General features: G+C 52.1%; 1 protein-coding gene across 3 annotated transcripts in view; it reads left to right on the top strand.

Moving 5' to 3' along the window:
- The first annotated feature begins 304 nt into the window (after positions 1 to 304).
- The window catches only part of LIMK2 (LIM domain kinase 2), a 32,775-nt gene continuing 14,243 nt past the window's right edge, over positions 305 to 18,836 (top strand). Inside the window, exons 1-7 of one of the 3 annotated variants that reach the window (XM_054173313.1) lie at positions 305 to 455; positions 3,189 to 3,288; positions 14,810 to 14,945; positions 16,153 to 16,262; positions 16,455 to 16,643; positions 17,025 to 17,130; positions 18,351 to 18,547. In XM_054173313.1, coding sequence (XP_054029288.1) covers positions 440 to 455; positions 3,189 to 3,288; positions 14,810 to 14,945; positions 16,153 to 16,262; positions 16,455 to 16,643; positions 17,025 to 17,130; positions 18,351 to 18,547 — 854 coding nt within the window. In that variant the 5' untranslated portion in view covers positions 305 to 439. Of the gene's footprint in view, positions 456 to 3,188; positions 3,289 to 9,822; positions 10,134 to 14,809; positions 14,946 to 16,152; positions 16,263 to 16,454; positions 16,644 to 17,024; positions 17,131 to 18,350; positions 18,548 to 18,836 lie in introns of those variants that run through there. The other 2 variants (XM_054173314.1, XM_009910957.2) reach the window with 2 other exon arrangements.

The raw sequence follows: 18,836 nt of genomic DNA, 5'->3' as shown, positions 1-18,836 counted from the left end.
TTACCTCGAGGACGAGGAGCGGCGGAGCCTCAGGAAAGGGGAGTGGCGGCCCTTACTTGTCCCTCTCCGCGGTAGCGGTACGGGAGCGGCCGGGCCGCCCCAGCGCAGGCCTAGCCCAGCCACGGCACGTGCGGGGAGGAACCAGGGGCGCGGTCGCACTGCCATTGGTGCTTGCCGCGGAAGGGGCGGGACGGCCCTCGCCGAACAGCGCGGGAAGTGGCTGGTGGCAGTGAGGGGGCGGGGTGCCGATTGGCCTGCGGCGAGGAAGGGGGCGGGGCGCTGAGCGGCCCTCGGGGTGGGGCGCGGTGCCGCTATAGCGGCGAAAGGAAGAGAGGCGGAACGCAGTCCCGCTCCAGGTGCGGGGTGACCCTGCCGCGCGCTCTGTAGCGCTGACGTCAGGCGCAAGCGAGCCCCGGGGCGGTGGCGAGGCCGGCGCGGAATGGAGAAGCTGCCAGGTGAGGCCGCCGGGCCGCGCCTCCGCGGAGCCGGCGGCTAGGGCCGCCCTCGGTGACAGCGGGGCGGGAGCGCGTACGCGAGGCCGCAGCTCTCCTCCGGCCGGGCGGCTGTTATGTGGGAGCCCTTCCATCAGTGGGGCGGCAGATCGGGGGCTCGAGAGGCCTTACCCGCGGGTCTCGGAACCTGCACCTTGGCTAAACATCAGCCCGTGTCCCGTGCCTGGGAGCCGGCCGGCGGGCGGCCAGCCTCCGCCGCTCTGCGGCCACACGCGCGGTTCGGGGGGAGCCTGCCCGGGCTCCGGTGCGGCGAGCTCCGCGGAAAGGTGCGGGGGTGGGGTCAGCTTCCCGCCCTCAGGGCGCCAGCTGCCGGATCCGTTAGCGCCACTGCCTGCTGGGGCTGGCCGATCGCTCCCGTCCTGTCTCTGTCCTGCCCTGCGCCGGGTCCTGCCCGTCCCACCGAAGCTCTGTCGCTCGCCCGGCCGCGGGGGCTGCCGCAGCTGGAGGAGCCGCTGCCTTTCCTTGCTGTCCGTCTCTGTAACAGTCCTGGTGTCCCGGGGGACTTAACAGACCTGCTGCATTGATTATGTCCGTTTGCTCTTCTTTCACACTATTTCCTGCCCTTTACCCACCCCCCGCATTTCCGTCCCCTTTCCTGGACACTGAAACAATTTCGGTCGAGTCCTGTACTGCTCCGTTTGTGAGCAGTCGGCCTTGCTGGATGTAGTTCACAGTATCACACTATAACTAAGGTTGGAAGAGACCCCAAGGATCATCAAGTCCAACCTGTCTCAACAGACCTCACGACTAGACCATGGCACCAAGTGCCACGTCCAATCTCCTCTTGAACACCTCCAGGGACGGTGACTCCACCACCTCCCTGGGCAGCCCATTCCAACGACTCGCTTAGTGAAGAACTTTCTCCTCACCTCGAGTCCAAACCTCCCCTGGCACAGCTTGAGACTGTGCCCCCTAGTTAAGCAACTGTAACAGCTAGGAGTAAGGTGACAGCTACCTGGAGTTCAGAAGCTAATGGCGCCGTGTGAGCCCTGTGAAGGCACATCCATGCGCTTGGTCTGCTGTGCTCAGTTGATTAGACTTTGAATTCCCTTAAAGAGGCTCTGCTGGCTGTATTCACATTTGTGCGGGGTCACTGACCAGGAAGAGCTGCAGGATGGCTGTTTGGCAGGGTGTTGGTAGCACGGCAGTGGTTCCAGGGGTTCACCCACTTCTGAGGGCTGGTGCTGTTGAGAGGAGAGTGCTGGCTGCCTGGGCGTTGAGGCTCGGGCACACGTGGCTCTGTCTTTCAATCCCAAGCCTGCTTGCAGTGCAATTGGCTTTGGAGAAGAGTGTCTGTAGTGTCAGCTTTTGTCAAGTTTCTCCTCACCCTTGCTCTGTTGTGCAGATCTGAATGTTGTTGTGCAGTTCTCAGTGTTCCAGAGAGCAAGAGGGTGCAGATGCACTCCCAGGTGTAGAGCTGATGCAGTTGGGAATTGAAGCAGCAACTCACACCGGAAGTCACATTTGAATGAATCTGATCTAGCCCTGGAGTCTGTATGAAGACTCTCGTGGATGCTGCTTACCTGCTGTGAGGGCAGTTCTTGCTTGAAGCTAAGCAACATGTTTTTTTCCTCTGAAATAGGTATTTGTGTAAGATGGTCAAGGAGATCTGCACTTTGCTTACTTATAAACGTTGACGTTAACGTAGACAGGGGACTAAAAGTGCACAGAATGCTGTTGGCTTCTCTTTTGTGGAACTTCAAGGAACTTGACCTTGGAATCAGCTTGGCTGAGCAATTAACAAGTTTTAGCATTCACTGGAAAATGGAAGTCCATGGTTAGTGGTTTTCATCTCCAAGGGCACTTCTTTCCTTCTGCGACCTCGTGGCAAGTACACGTTCGGTAGAAGGAAGAAGCCGGTTTGACATCTGCCCCTTGCACAGTGCTGTGCTCACCTTGCTCCTTGACTTTTCCTTTGATGTACCCACACAGTTCTTGGAGGGTTGGATGGAATTTCTCTGTGTACCAAACACTCTTTGTGCATCAGTTTTCATCCTGTTTCACCTGGCTCACATACTCCTAAATAACTGGCTGTCCTTGGGGCTGTATGGCAGCTCTAGCAGAAGCCATTGCCAGTGTTCTCTGCAAGGGCACTGGGCCAGTAGGAAATACCCCCCTTGCTAAGGCTGAGGGTAGTCCGGTGTTGGCTGAACAGTCTCTACAGGAATATTCATTCAAGTGTGTAATTCCTTCCTGGTAGTCAAGTGTTCTCTGCTGAATGAAGTTTGCCTTTCTTTTCTTTCAGTTCTGGGAAATCCAGTTAATTATACAAGTGAGTGCAAACGTTATGTGCTGAGTCAGTGGTGCAGGGGAAACAGCAGCGTGGCTGCCTGGCTGAGCATGGTTCTCTGTGGGAATTGTTGCCCTAGATCTCTGCCTTCCTGAAATCTCTGCTGTGAAGATCAGCAGAGCTGTAGCTGGGCTGCCCTCTCTGAAAAGTCACAATTGCTTTCTTCTGCAGCATGCAGAGGAGCAGAGGGTGATGTTATGTCTGGAGGAAAAAGATATCTAGAAGATGTTGGAATTTGAGTTGGGAACTCCACTCTGTGGCACTACAGACCTGGCTTAACTCTGTGTGCAGCCTTTCCTGATAGCTCCCTGATTTAATGAATGCAGCAATACTTGTTGGCTCTGATGTAAAATACTTGCTTTATGTCACTTCTTTCCTGCATGCAGGTGAAGAAGTCTGGAGATGCTTAGGATGTGGGGACAGCATTGCTGCTGGCCAGCGCCTCTACAAGACTGTCAACGAAGCTTGGCATGTTTCCTGCTTCCGGTAGGTAAAATTTTAGTCCCCTAAACTCTGCTGGTGCTGTTCAGCTGCCTCAGAACCTGGTGGATAAGCACAGCTATTAACAGAGAGTTCTTGCTGCCATCTCTGTGCCTGGCCTGTGTCGGGGCCTCTTGCAGAGCAACCCCGTGCCCTTGTTCGCAGCCCTGCTTCAGTGCTTGCAGCAGCACTCTGGAGCTGACTTTGAGTCCCCCCCAGCAGGCTGGCACTGCCTGGCCAAGTGTGGCCATGCTGATGCAGGCGTGTCCAGGCATACAGATAAAGGGCAAGTGAAAGCTGGGACTGAGTGCTGCTGGCAGAAGCCAGGGGTTGCATGTTTGTCTTCAGCTGCATTCCAAAGCAGTGCCCAGGTGATTTGCTGAGCCTGTCGCGTTTTCCACGTGTGGTAGATACAAGGGGGACGACAGGGTGGTGGGGAACAGTGCTGACATGGCAGAGGAAGAGCTGCCTTTTACTTCCTCTTCCTTTCAGGCTGTTAAGACATACAAACCTAGAAAATCTGTTGGTTCATGTTACTGGCAGCAAGGACAAAAAGGGATCTCTGACATGCTCCTTGTCCTGGCAGAGGGAGTAATGCCTCTTGTTGGTGTTTCATGAATAATCAGCCCTGTTTTCATGCTCCAGAATCACATTTGTCAAGGGAACCTGTATTTTTGAGGGGGTTCAAGTACCTGCAGCTTCTGTTGGCTTCAGTGTTGGCTTGAATCTGGAGAGGGTAATACTTGGATGGTGTTGAAGCAAATAGGTATAAAGGAAGACAAAGTGTGGCTTTGGAGGAGTGTTTGCAATGCAGAGATAGGCATCTACTGTCCTGACTGGAAAAAAAAGCAAACCACCATAACAAACCCAACAAATACCTCAGCTTTGTTGAAGTGAGGATTATGGTTAATGGTGGATCAAAAAAAGCCCCAAACACAGCATGCTGCCAAAGCAGTACTAGCTGTTGAAATATGCTGCAGCTGATAAGGACTTGTCCATAATCACAGTTACAGCTTTGGGTTTCTGTTGCTTTGAGTATTCATGTTTAGCTACATTGAGTCAGCTTCTCTTCATCGTGGTTTTCTGGTCTCAAAGAGCTGGTATCCTCTTGTTGAGCTTCCCTAGATTCCATCAGTAGCCAATTGCAAGCCTATCTGGCCTACTAAGTCTTTCTTTCTTGCCTTTGAAGGTATTTTTGTTGTGGGTCTTGATTTGCAAATGCCTTGGTGTTTCTTTTGCTGTTGGTGCTGTTGAGGTGGATGAGAGCTGCCCTTGTGGTGGTGCAGAGTCTCATATTGTAGCTTGCACTGTAACACAGCAGCTTACCAGTGTTCTGGGTTTCTTTGTGCTGTGCAAGTGCAGGAGCCAGCTTTTATCCTGAGCTGTGCAGTAACTCTCAGCATTTGCTGATGTGCTTCTCTCCTGCCCTGTGCTTTTGGCTAGCTCTAGCGCCCAGCTAAGCTGCCACGCTGAACAGGCAATTGGAACCTGCAGTAAAGGAAGCTGCCCTTCCCTTCTTCCTAGTTCCAGGGTAGGCCTGTACATGGAAACACGTTTTCAGCTTGCACTCTGCTCCCACTTTTCTTCTGCTGTCCCAAGCCACGATGAGCAGCAGTCTTGTGCTTGATACCCCAAAGCCAAACTTGAAACAGGCTGTGAGGGTAGGAGCCTTTGGCAGTGGATAGCTGTGAGTTCCGGCAGCTCTTGTGTTTTTCAGTCTTCCTGTGGATTAGCAGACTCCCTGGCCTGGCACATCATTTCTCTAATGCTGCTTGGCACCACTCCAGGCTCGTTAGCTCTGTTTATTCTTGGTCAGGCTGGGCTGCTGATCATGCTTGGCACTGGCAGTGGCTGACGTACATGCGTGTCTCTGAGGGGTTCAGGTTTTTGTCACTTCCCTCCTTCCTCAAGCTGTATGTACAGGAGCTTTGTCTCTGAAACCTCTGTTTTCTCTGGTGTGACCAGAGGGGCAACCAAATTCCTAGTCATGTATCTTGGGTATTGAAAACTGGCCCCTGGTCCTTAGGCTTGGATCTGATGGGCTGGATCTGTCTGAGGAAGTTTCTTGCACAGTGTCTGCTGCGAATTAACTCTGAATGGCCTCTGGTGCCTCTGCATTCTGTTCAGATTGCAGACCCTTGCAAAGGTCCTTTCGCTGCTGCACAGCTCCACTGGATGTGGGGCTTACAGATGCACAGAACTTCAAACATCACCCCAAGAAAGGGAAAGAAAGAAGTGGCAAGGTGTCTTTTTGCTGGCTCTAGATCACTGTTGCCTGGAGGGGTTACTGGAAAGCTGCTTTTTGGGCCCGAAGCATGCTGTTCTTACTGCTTTGAGTCCAGCTGTTTTTTTACACTATGAAACAGAAGGTACCTGCCTTGAATGAGCCCTTGGAATAAAGCATTGACACCTGGTATTTTTATGTCCTTCGTTGGGGTTTTGTATTTTGTTGTGATTTTTTTCCCCCCACAGGTAAAGACAACTCCCTCTTTCTGTAGGGATATTAGCTACTTGGGCTGAAAAAACTTGGATGTAGCTCTGTGATTTAATCTTAAAGGCATGGTATGTGTTAAAATCTAGTTTTGATTACTTGAAAACCGTGGTCTCAGGTCAAGCCTGTTGAATACACCTGGGTGGAAAATGCTTTTGGATCCATGTGAAGGGAATGACTGGGAATGGTGAAGGGAATTCCTGCTGTACTGGGGTGTTTAAGTCCTTTATAGGAAGGAAGACAGCTGATGTTCAGTTCCTTCCTAACCATGCAATAACAGAGGATGTGCATTACTGTGGTCTATAAAATAAACCAAATGTAGGTACCTAAGCAACACTAATAGAATCATAGAATGGTCCAGGCCGGAAGGGACCTCCGAAGGTCATCCAGTTCAACCCCCCTGCAGTCAGCAGGGATATCCCCAACTAGATCAGGCTGCCCATCGAGCCTTACCTTGCATATCTCCAGGGAAGAAGCCTCAACCACCTCCCTGGGCAACCTGTTCCAGTGCTCCACTACCCTCATAGTGAAGAACTGCTTCCAGATATCCCATCTAAATCTGCCCTTCTCTAGTTTGAAGCCATTGCCCCTGGTTCTCTCACTGCAGGCCTTTGTAAACAGTCTCTCTATATCTTTCCTGTAAGCAAAGGTGTGTGCTAAGGTGAGTTTGAAATGTGGGGATATTTGATGGTTTGACTCTTCCTTTAGCTATTCAGCTGTGAGCACAGGTTTATGTATGCAGCAGCTGAATTCAAAACATCAAAGCAGGGGAAAGATCAGTAGTAACAAAAGGCACTGAATTATGGCAGCAGCAGGAGGACCAGTCTCTTCTCTCCCTGTCTTCTCCGGTTTCTGGCAGTTACAGAAAGCTAATGACAGGGCCTCAGAGATGAGAGCTCATCTCCACTGGTTCGGCAGACTCCTGGGAATGTCTTCTTGGTGGGGCCTCCCTCAACACTGACTCTCGCCAGGTCACTCTCAGATTTAAGGGGAAATAGTTGCTAAGTGCTTCTTTGTGCAAAGATCACTGTGACTGTCCAAAGGAACAATGAGGCACTCTGCAGGTGGAAATTCCCCTGAGGAATGCCACATTCCTCGGGGGAATCTACCAGCTGCAGGACATCAGTGAGGACCTTTATATTTAAGGAGGAGCTGGGCATTCCAATCTAAACATTTTCTAGTTGACTTGTGCAGCTTGCCCTTTAGGGCCTGGCTATCATTACTCCCTCGAGGCAATTAGAGGCACTCCCACGGCCCGGGGTGTGCTAAGCTTGCTACAGGAGTGAGGCAGCAGGTGAGGAAGAGAGTGAAGGTGCAGAGGTGTGAGTGCCAGTGTTCTTGCCAGCCGTGCTGCACTTATGGAGCAAAAATCTCTCGCTTCCAGAACCGTATCTGATCTGTCAGGTTTCAGTAGCTTGAATCTCTTTGGTTTGCTTCTCAGCCTACACCTGTTCAGATGCCTGCAGCCAGCAAGCAAGTAGGGTGGAGATAAAAATTCTGTCTCCATCCTCATCTTGTGCTTAGTGATGCTGGCTACCAAGAAGGCAGCACTGTGCTGGTCTGAAGTTCTGCTGCTGCTTGGAAGTAAGTTGCGGTAATGGAAATGAGTCTGGCTTCTCTTTGGCTTAGTTTGCTTAAGAGCAGGAGCTTTCATCCCAAGGCACCTGCATATCACTGGGGGCTTAGTTGCTGGAGCTGATGTCTTTCACCAGCAGCAAAGCAGGTGTCATGTGTAAGTGCCTTGGGAATACAAGAAGGTATTGGAGTGATACTGAGGGTATGCCTCCAACCTGCACCTGTGCAGGAGCAGACTTGCTGCAGACTCTGCCCCAGTTCTACCAGTGCCACATGTCCCACTGTGCCAGGATGGGTGGCAGGTGTGCTGAGAGCGCTTCTTAGATGTGCTGTTGGACTGCATGAACCCTGTGTGCAGCCTGCCTCTAGCTCTTCTAAGGTGTTGTTCACTGGAACATCCCAGTAGCTGTGTGGTGCATTTCCGTGGGGATCCAACCGGAATGGCCGCAGCCCCCTTTGCAATACATTTCATCTTAAGTCAGTGCTGAGGGTTTTCATTGAGTCCTTTTTCCTTGTTGGTTGTATTTTGCAGACTTCTTTCTGGCAACACTTACTGTACAGTTCTAAACCATAACAAGGAAGGCAACCCCCCTGTGATGGCTGCCTGTTAGTAGTGGAAAAGCTGTCAGCATTTGCAAGAACGAAGGTGCTGATACCTTATTTCAGTTGGTGAAGAAGAAATTTGCTTGAGTGCAGCCTGGCCCTAGGAGATGGTATCAATGAAATTACTCGGAAAAGGGCCCCCCACACGCACCTGTTGATCAGCATTTCTGAAGCACAGTCATTCTGGCAGGAATTCAGACCTGCAATGTATGCAGACATTAACACCTTTTCCAGAGGCCTTTTGTCAGAGCAGTTGTGCTCTCCAGTGGCTCGTAGAGACAATCAAAACGGCAAGAAGGAACAAGAGAGTAGGGAACAGTAACTTAGTGGCTGCTGCCGGGGCTTGCTGCAAAAGCAAAATCGTTTTGATAGGATGTTTCCTGTTTAAATAAGCGTTTGACTATGTGTCCTTCGGCTTTAAGGAAGTCTCAAGCAGAATTCCTTCCCAGTCGCTTGGCTGTCTGGGTGGTTTTTATGACTTTGAAGTTGGGCTTTATCTGCTGGCTTCATTCACAGACTAGCTGGCTGCTTATCACAGCTGCGAATCAAACCTTCAAAGGTCTTGGCTGAGGAGCTGGGATTTATGGGGTCACGTGGAATGCCTCTTGGAGGGAGCTGAGCCCACGGCAGCAGAGCTTTTGTCTTCGGTGAGGGTGGGCAGGAGGGGACTGCACCGGAGCTGTCTGTGCCGTGGGGTGGTGCCGAGAGCCGGGAAAGCCGCGGCCGGGGAGCGCTGGCCCCCGTTCAGCACGCAACGTATAGGGAATGTGAGAGCCCAGAGTGCATTCCTAGACACAGACTCACCGTGTTGCTGCTTCCAGTGGAGCTGTGTGAAATGTCAGGAGGAATTAGACCCGTGCTGGCACCGACAGCCACATCGGGCTCTGCAGCACCAGGCTTCACTGCACAGCCAGGCTTAGAAACTGCTCTGAAGAGATGGGAGAAAAAAAATAAATAAAGGTGGCTGCTTATTAAAAGTAAACCAAACAAGCAAGCATAACCCAGAAAACACCCAGCCCCAAAAGCTGCCTGGCTTTCAGCTTAGGTCAGCAGTGAACAGCCAAGACTGCCTTATCCCAGCCCCATGCTGGGAACAATATGCCAGCTGAGAGCAGCATCTCCAGTAAAAGCCTCTGGAACAGAGCATAGCATAGCATGATTTCAGGCTGTGTTCAGGCATGCCAGGCTTTGCTAGCTGAACAGAGATGGGAGAGCTTCCATGCAGCAGCATGTGTTTGTTGCATTTCTGAGTGGCTTGCAAACAGCGTTAGCTGATTAGGCCACTAGAGATCACACTTGGCTTCAGAGCAAGCAAAATGCTATAACTACATGGGATGCAAGCAGCCAGACTTCTTATCTGCAGATTTATCCCTCTCAACTTCCATTCAGGAGCTGAAGATCAGGTTAAATGATTGCAGTGATCTCTGTTACAGCAGTCATGGGAAGAAGGTTCTTTTTCCTTGGCCTGAAGCATGCTGAGTAGCCTCCTGCAAGAGGGTGAGCAGACTGTAGGTGCTGTGAGGGGTTTAGGAGGGTAGGTAGTAAACATTAACTTGGTGTTTGGAGATGTGCTGAGCTGTCTTGTCAAACTGCCACTGCTGCAGGGAGGGCTTGCACATTTACACGCCAGGCTCTCTAGCAAAAGCTGCTACTTTTCAGCACTGGCTCAGGCCCTCTTTGAGTCAGAGCCCCCCCACACACCTTGTGCAGAGGCAGAGCTTATTCAGCCTCTGGAGCTACACGCTGGCCTCCAGCAATGGCTCCTCCTCCCCTCCCACCCTTGGGTGGAACCAGAGAAGGGAAAAGTTGACAATAGTTAGCAGGCAGCAGAGCTCGCAGGATCTCTTGTAGAAGCATGTCCAGCTAGCTCGGTTAACAGCCGTCCTGCCCTTCCCGAGGCTGCTGCTGCTGAGTCCGGGAGGAGAGGGTTATAACCATGGGAGCCAGCAGTCTGAAAGGGAATGAGCAGCCGAGAGATCTGGCGTTCCCTGGGCAGCTTCAAAGAGAGGTGAAGCGTCTGAATCAGCGCAGGATCAAATGAGCAGGGGCCGCTGCCATGCGGGCAGAGCCGAGCCGTGCAGAGGCAGTTGGACGGGTTCGTGGCTGAGCCGGTTCATCCAGTGCCCAGGATGGGAAGTTACCTGTCGGCCCCAGCTTACTTCGCTCCCAAGGAGCCCTTTCGGTGAGTCCTGTGCAGGGGTAGCCGTGGGCCTCAGTGTCCTCCCCTGGAGCGCTCCCCGCCGCGGCTGGGGGGAGGCACAGTGCTGCTGTCCGGGAACAGCCGGCTCGGGCAGGAGGAGCCCCTGGGGGGATTCCTGCCACCAGGCTCTGCAGCTCTCTGCTGCGAGGGAAGGGCACCTGTGCCACGGGGCAGTGTCTGTGCGGCACTGGGGAGCTGTGCCCCTGCTCTGCCAAGGCTGCTTGTGTTGGGCACGGTGCAGGGAGAGGTGAGGTGCTGCTGCGGTTCGAGAAGGTGATGCTATCTGCAGTGCATGATCTCATCTGAGAACAGGAATCGGGTCCTGTGCAGGGCTTCTTTTAGGTGCAAAGGATTCTTCTGCCGTGATATTTTGGGCTACATTACCAACCATTCTTGGCCCAGTTGAACAAAGGAGGCTTGAGGAAGATGATAGCTACAGGATAAGGCTTTGACTACATTCCATCTCCGTAGTGAAGGCTGCTAGTGAGGCCGGGCATGCCAGGAGGGTGGCTGCCGCTGATGTGCTGATGAGGTGGTTGGTGGGGAAAGGCACAGCTTGCAGTTTCATTGTCTCCCTCCTGTCCCCTCCTCTCGGATTTGCTCGTTATTGATCCTGTTCCTGAAAACACTTTGGCGCTGATTTGGCTGAAGCAGTCTGGGACAGCAGTGGATACTGCTGTGCAATTACTAAACTCCTGTAGGCAGCCTCTGCTTTCAGAAGGGAAGGGAGCAGCCACTCGTTATTTGCAGCAAGAGTAGGACACCACGCTAAGCCTTCTCCCCAGCCTGTGAAACGGCTCAGTGGAAGCAGAGCTTTCACACTAATTTCTAATACTTCATTTTCTGGCATCTCTTCTTCCTCGTGCAGTGTCTGCTGTGCAGCCACTGTGTACACTTCTGCCAAGCTGAGGTGAGAAGCCTCTGGGTTAGCTACGAGCTGGGGCTGTGTTTGTGTGCTGCAGCTCTCTGTGTGACATTCTGTGTGCCTCCCCCACTCTGCCTGCAGAGCTGGAAGCTCTTGCCCAGCGTTAACTGATCCAGCCTGACAGTGTGTGCGAGGGGTGCTCTTGGTTAACTGTCCCCTCAGTGCCAGGGAAGGCTTTGCTTCCGTGAGGGGATTGGGTTTCATTTAGATGTAAAAGAGATGACACATCAATTGAATCTCCCATCTCACTGAAAACCAGGCTGGTTACCTGTTGTGACCTGATCCTTCCACCACCCCCCACCAAACCCAGCAGCTATCCAGCAGCCATTTGTGAACTCTTCTGCACTGAGCATCAGGGCTGAACGCTGCACCCAGAGGCTGCCTGGGGTTTCTGGAGGCTGGCTATGGCAGGCAGATCACTTTTTTTCCTTTATAGCCAAGACTGAGAAGAGTCCTAATGTATGGGACCGTGTCATTAGAGCAGAGCTCTGTAGCTCTGAGAATGGTGCCTGGGCAGCGAGAGGAAACAGGTCAAGTGTGGCTGTTACCAGTCTTGCTTGCCATGCTTTGTCACTCTGTAACAAGAACAGCAAAGCAGGGAGGAGAATCTAAAAAAGCCAGAGGAGAAAGAAATCTCCCTTTGTTTTGGTTGCAGTGGCTGGCTGAGATTAGCTTGCTTAATAGCTGTAGAAGTAGCTGCCTGCCTGTCTCAGCTGGTGTGAGCCCTGCAGTGCCACGTGCTCCAGTGAGGAGGAGGAGGAAGGAGAGGTACCTCTGGTGTCTTCTGTGGTAAAACTCTGGCATAGCTCTTCAGTGAGGGTGACAAGGAACAGTGGTGTGCTGCCTTTATCATTTGGGTGAGGGGCAGGTCTGAAAGTCTCCCTGCGTGCTGCCAGCCAGCTCCCCACACCTGGCAGATACCAGGCCTTTGCCACATTGCAGAGTGGGTGGTTGGCAGCATGGGCCATGGCCTCTCGCTGGCAGTGATTAAGGAAGAGGCCAGTTAGCCCATTACCAACATCTAGTCTCTCTGGGACTGCTTGCTTTGTTCCTGTTGCCTCATTGCCCTGGGTGGGGTTCCCAGCCTTAAGTTGCAAACTTGTCCTGCCCAGATTTGTTTAATTGCATAGCAAAGAACTGACTGCTTGCTGGCTCCACCCCCCCCCTCCCCTCCACCTTCATTTTGCCAGGGGTGTGTTGCAAAGTAGATACCAACACTTTGCTTCTGGATGGAAGCAAACCGATCAAAAGTGCTCTAAGGTTGGAACCTAGTCATGCAGAAGTAGGGGAAAGGCAGCCAAGTGCACCTCGTCCTCTGCAGCCTAGCTGAACAGCTTTGCCCTTGTGCTGCTCTTGCAGCAATTTTAGAGTTTTCTTAGGGAGGGAAAGAAAAAAAGAAAGAGTGATGGAAGGTGAAGTTTAAGAGGAGTGAGGAGAGGATGGTGTTGACCTCAAAAATAAACAACCCACCTGCTGGGAGAAAACTTAGACAGAAAGCTGGGTCTTGAAGTCCTGTTGGAGCAGTCTCCAGTACTGCTGTCTGCATCCCAACTACAGGTCTGGTCACAGCTCCCTGTTTGAAGATGTAATCACTCCTGGAGCACCCACTGGTACAGGCATGCATGCAGAAGTTGGATAAGTCTAAGGGATCCAATTTGCCCATGCAGAGCCAGATGTTCCTGCCACAAGGTGATAGAAATCTCTGCTGTTAGTCTCCGCTTGCTCTTTTCTCCCTCCCACTCACCTACTTGATCATTCAGCATGGGGTATTTACTGCAGATGAAAGCCCACGGCTAGTGGTTACAGGGAAGAGGCACTGCAATGCCCTCTAGGACTCCTGCATACCATGAGCAGGGTGTAACCATGACAGTACCCGAGTGCTGCAGGTACCACCAACAGCAAGGTTAAGCTGCTGTCCCCCTGCCTCAGACAAAATTGGCAAGGCCTCTTGCTGGAGTTCTTTCCTGTCAGTGGGGAGGGGGCAGGATTTGGAGCTCCTCAGCTGGGAGAACAAACCTTGTAAAGGCCAGATACATTAGAAGGAGCAACTGTCCTGAGGGTAGGGTATGGCACTAAGTACCTGGTGAGGTGTATCTTCCCCTAAACCCAAAGGCTGCTTACAAGCAGTTTTACCTTGTTGCCTTGCAGTCTCTTGAGACAAAGAGCTCTCCGTGCTGGAGCATGAACAGTTCCACCTATCATCATCCTCCTTACAAGCTGGTGAGGTTTACAAAGAGTGTCTTTGGAACAAAGAAGCTTTCAGGAAGCTTGTGAAAGGTGAAGTCAACAGCAGCTCTCATTCTAGGCCTGGAAGCATGTCAAAAGTGCACTTCCACTAGCTGAGCTCAGTGCATTTGGTGCTGTAGAGGGGGGCTGCTGTCCAGGGGGTACACACCCACTGAAACCCCCACCCCAGTGCAATGGGTTTCCCTGCAATGCAGCAACTGAGACAGAAAGAAGCAGCTCTTCACCTTTGGGAACACTTCATTGATCCCCGAGGTGTTTCTTTGCCCCAGGCATTGGTGATTGACCTTGGATTGACCTTGGATTCTGTGCTAAGAAATGGCCAGCACCAGACTGATTCTCTTGTTAAAGTCTGAGAACCTGCTGCCCAGGGCAAATGGAATCATCTTTAGTGATGCAACTGCTGTCTGTGTCTTATCTCCCCATGAAGTCACACCTCCACACTGCATCAGTTAAGCTCCCTTGCCCTATGCACCCTGCTGAGGCAGGGTTAGGTTGTGTTAAGGAAGCCTGAAGATCTGGATTTTGCTTGTGACATCTGGGAGAGAATTGCTGCAGCTTTCTCCTTGGTTTGCTTTTCTGTTTGTGAGGGGTTGCAGTTACTGGGGTTGGGGTTTTTTGATTGCTGGGGAGGTGCAGATAGAGGCTCAGTAATGGTTTGGTGTTTCAGTGGGAGCTGACACTGATTGCTGAAGGATGACTGTGAAATTGGAGAAATGGTTTTGTTTCTGGGGTTTTTTTGGTTGTTTTTTTTGTGGGGTGTTCTTTTGCCATGCACTGTCATCTGCAGAAGGAAAGGGAGAGCAGCTGGTGGGGAGAGGTGGAGGACTTTCATCACAGTTAATTGGTAGATGCAGTAAGTATTTGGAGCTCAAAGGATTAACTGCTTTGGAAACTCTCCCTCGATGGAGAGTGCTGCAGCTGACCTTTGGGAGAGCTGCACTTAGAAGAACAGGAAGGCTGCCCACAACGGCTGGTGCACAGCTGGCTTTGTGATGCACAGGGAAGTGGATCCTGCCCCCCTGCCCCCTGCCTAACCTGGCTGAGGAGCCAGGTGCTCTGGCACAGATACAGCGATGCTGTACATGCACAGAGTGGAGCCGTGGCAGAGCTGCCTGTGGGCCAGGCAGTGCTGCAGCTGGAAGCTTCCTTCCCAGGAGGCAGGAGAAAGTGGAGGAGACAAGTCTGTAAGGCAGAATTTTAAAACCCTGTTGATGGGTTTTAAGAAAGAGCTGGGGTTTGTTTTAAACTTTGGAAGCTTGTCTGTTCCTTTGTATTGGTTGGTACCACCTCTCCTTACAAACCTTGGCTTTGGTGCTAATTTTCAGCTAAAACAGCATTGGGAAATGGAGAGGTTTGGGACATTGGTAACTAGCAGAGTTGGTGGTGAGCTGCTGCTGAATGTTTGTTTTCTCCATGCAGGAGAGGACCCATTTCATTGATTATGGTGTGTTGCCAACTGGAACTTTGTTCCTTTGTTTCCTTCAAGGTGCTCTGAATGCCAGGATCCCCTCACTAACTGGTACTATGAGAAAGATGGGAAGCTGTACTGCCACAAAGACTACTGGGGCAAGTTTGGGGAATCTTGCCACGGCTGCTCTCTGCTGATGACTGGGCCTGTGATGGTAAGGACTCTGCAGGACTCCTGCCTGGGGGCAGGACATTGGCAGTAGCTGTTCAGATAGCCAGGGAAGCTGAAGGTAATATTCTCCTTGCTACTCAAATTAGAAGTCAGAAATGGGGCTTGTGTGTGCACCTTCTACATTAATTTGGGTTGGGGGAGCTCTTAAAAGAGGGAGCTGTTAGGATCTGGAGCATATTCACAAAGTATGGTGCTGAAATGCACAGGCAGAAGTGGAAAGGTGATTAAGGGGACATCTGTTCAATTGCTGTAGCACATTACCTCCATGTCTCCATGGGGTAGTTTTCCACTGCAGTGCAGAGTCAAACTTCTCAGCTCAGGACAAAGCAGTAGGTTCTGGCTTTAAGGAAGGTTGCCATCCAGGTCTCTCACCTGGACCATGGTCAGATGTCCATAGTGGTTGGTGGTGTCTTGAAGTAGCACTAGCACTCATTGCTTTGAAGCATTGAACTCTGCCAGGAAACTATGGGGCTCACCTCACCGTTCCCTTCCTTGGCACAGCCTGGCAAATACTTGCCCTTCACAGCTGTCAGGAGTGAAAGATACTTACCCTCCTTGCAGGGCCTAGAGCAGAGCAGGGTGGTGCCCAGCAAGGCAACTGCTGCCTCCCAGGGAAGCAGTGGGAGAAGTGCAGACAGTTTGTGGCTGCCTGCAGAAGCCTTTGCAAAAGCCTCTCGATGGGGGAAGTCCTCCTAAGGAAAACAGATCAGCCAATAAAAGTATTTTTACAGCGTGTTTTGTTGTCTCAGCCTTGGCTTGCTCTTTTTTCTGTCAGCTGGCTGGTAAAGCATCTGAATTTGTGCATTGCCTGGCTGCCAAAGAAAAAAAAAAAGCCTTTTCAGCTTCATTAATTGAGGCATAGCCTTGGTTATCTTGCCAAGAGCAACTGAACAGGAAGGTTTAATATCTTGTTTACTAGTCTGCACCAGACTGTCCACTGTTTGTGAGAGCTGAGCAGCTGCCAAGTGCAGCAGAGGTTCCTGGGACACCAGCTTTGCTTTGCATGTTGACAGGTTTGTTTCAGAGCACTTCTGTAAGCAAGGGGCCAGAGATGGGGTGCAGAAAAGGTGGAAGGGGCTAACAGAGCTCCAGGAGAAGTCTGCTGCTTGCTCCTGAAGTCACAATGAAGAGAGGAGCAGCTGCCCCTGCTGGTGGCTGTGGTCCCCCTGAGTGAGCTCCTCTGCCTGCAGGTGGCTGGCGAGTACAAGTACCACCCCGAATGCTTTGCTTGCATGAGCTGCAAGGTGATCATCGAGGATGGGGACACTTACGCGCTGGTGCAGCACTCCAGTCTCTACTGGTAAGCCCCAGCTGCTCCCTGCTTCTGTGGCAGCCACCCTCAGCCAAGTGCTGCACCAAGGAAGACCAGGAGGCTGCCTTGGAAGGGAGGGAGGAACGGTGTGAGCACTGCAAACTGTAGCTTCTGGCCAGTGCAGGAGCTGCAGCTGTGTGGGACAGGACACTGCCATAATGACTTCTTCTCTTCTTCCAGTGGCAAATGCCACAACCAGATTGTGCTGACGCCCATGATAGAAAAGCACTCCACGGAGTCCCTGCGTGAGCAGCTACCTTACACCCTCACCCTCATCTCCATGCCAGCAGCTACTGATGGCAAGAGGGGGTTCTCTGTGTCAGTTGAAGGTGGCTGCTCCAGCTATGCCACCGGTGTCCAGGTGAAAGAGTGAGTATGCCCAGGTTGTGTGCGAGGTACGTGTCTGGGAGCTGGCAGAGATGCTGCTGTCCTGCCAGAGGGCTGCTGAGGGGATCTCTCAGCACAACAGGGACGTGGTCTGTTGTGATCAACCTTGACTGACAGCTTCATTGCTCAGTTCCTTCACTGAACAGAAAACATATGGGCTCATTTGTAAGGAACACCACTCTTGTCGTGAGGCAGATGAGGAGCTCAGCCCTAAGCATTCGGTCTGATGGTAGCTCCCAGTGCTGGCAGAGCAGCATTGCTCTGTTTCAGAATCCCAACATGAAGCGAAGCATCAGCTAGCAAATGTTTTGGATCACTTTGGCTAACCTGACTCCTGAGCCAGCCTGTCATTCCCACGTTTAGAGTTAACAGGATGCACATCAGCCCAGACGTCCGGAACGCCATCCACCCTGCCGACCGCATCCTGGAGATCAACGGAGCTCCCATCCGCACACTGCAGGTGGAGGAGGTGGGTCAAGCTCTCCCTGCAGCCTCCTCCTTACCTGCCTCCTTCACTGTCTGCTTCTCAGCACTGTGCTCTCAGCCTGTGCACACCTGTAGCACTTGTGCTGGCAGTAGCAGTGAACATGAGGATGAGCTGTGCTGTGCTACACCTTGCAGCCTTTGGAGTGGTAAATGGAACAGATGGAAATGTGAGAGGCAGTTCTGATGTTGTGACATCTCAGAGGACAGAGAGGCTGTGAAGGCTTACCATGTATTGCTGGGAAGTCCACTGTTCTGAACCTCGTAGAGGCAACTGCTAGGAGAAGCTCAGCTGGTCCCAGGGGATGAGCTTCCCATTGCAAGAAAAAAAAGCATTTGATATCTGTATTTAAGAGTAAATGTTTCGCACAGATAGCTGTATGTAGGTGATGCTGCAAGAGGGCAGTGAGACCACCACTCCCTGCACTGTGCAAGGCTTCTCTTTCTCTTCTCTGAGAACACAGGAACATGCAGCTTTTGCAAAGCTCTTTTGCAGCAGTTTAGGGTGGAATCTTGTGTAGTTTTTGGATGCTTCTCAGGAAAAGAAAAGGAAATGCATTTCACAGAGCTAGAGAACACCAGGTTGGGAGGGCTCCTCCATCCAACCTTCCTTGGCAAAAGCACAGTCTGGATAAATGAACCAGCCCCTGTCAACTGAATCTTAGGACTGTCTAGTGTTGAGGACTCCACCACTGCCCTGGGGAGATCATTCCAGTGGCTGATTGTTCTCATTGTGAATAATTGTCCTCTGGTGTCCAATGGGACTCTCCCATTACACCTCTCCATGTGACTCCTTGTAAAAAGGGAGTCTCCATTTCTTTATAGCCACCTTTAAATACTGAACATGGTGATGAAGTCTCCCTTAGCCCCCTTTACTCCAGGCTAAACAAAGACAGTTCTCTCAGCCTCTCCTCCTGTGGCAGGTTTCCCACTCCTTGGATCATCTTCGTGGCCCTCCTCTGGACCCTCCAGCCCGTCCACATCACTTTTGTATAGGTCACTTGTAGGTGAGCAGGCAGCAGAGGACTTGGCTAGCATAAGGAACCTCTGTCGCTAGCTGGGTTTGCCTGGTAGCCAGCTGAGGTGTGCCCAGCCGAGGCAGCTGCGGTCTGGCTGAACTCTGCTCCGACGCCTGGGGGCGTTCTGCTGTCTCCTGTCACCCTGTGCCCCCTGGCTGCTATCTGCTGTCCTGTGCTCTGGCTGCAGGTGGAGGAGCTGATTCGCAAGACCAGCCAGACGCTGCAGCTGCTGATCGAGCACGACCCTGTCTCGCAGCGCCTGGACAAGCTGCGGCTGGACTCCCGGCTGCCCACCCACATCAAGCCACCCCTTTCCCCACGCTCCCTCTCGCCACTGGACATCAAGGAGAACCTGGAGGGAACGCTACGACGGCGCTCCCTCAGGTACAGTCTGGGCAGCACTGCCTCTGGCCCAGCTTGGCTTTGGCCTGTGCTGCCTGGCTGGGCTGCTTTGTGCCTAGGGCTGCAGAGATGGCTGGTCCCTGGGGGGAACCTTGGTAGAAACTGTTAGGGAAGCCCTGGAGAGCTTGAGGTCCTGCTACTGACACATGGTCTCTCTGTTGCCTCTCAGGATGAGAAACATTCCTTAATAAAAATAAGGGGCTCTGCTTTTAACATAGAAAAGCTATGAAGTGTTACAGTTAGAAATGTAAAGGTCAGATTTCCCCCAGCC

This window comes from Dryobates pubescens, chromosome 25 (assembly GCF_014839835.1).
Source record: "Dryobates pubescens isolate bDryPub1 chromosome 25, bDryPub1.pri, whole genome shotgun sequence".
Taxonomy (NCBI): domain Eukaryota; kingdom Metazoa; phylum Chordata; class Aves; order Piciformes; family Picidae; genus Dryobates; species Dryobates pubescens.
The sequence above is the reverse complement of the archived record's forward strand: the minus strand, read 5'-3'. Positions and strand labels throughout refer to the sequence as shown.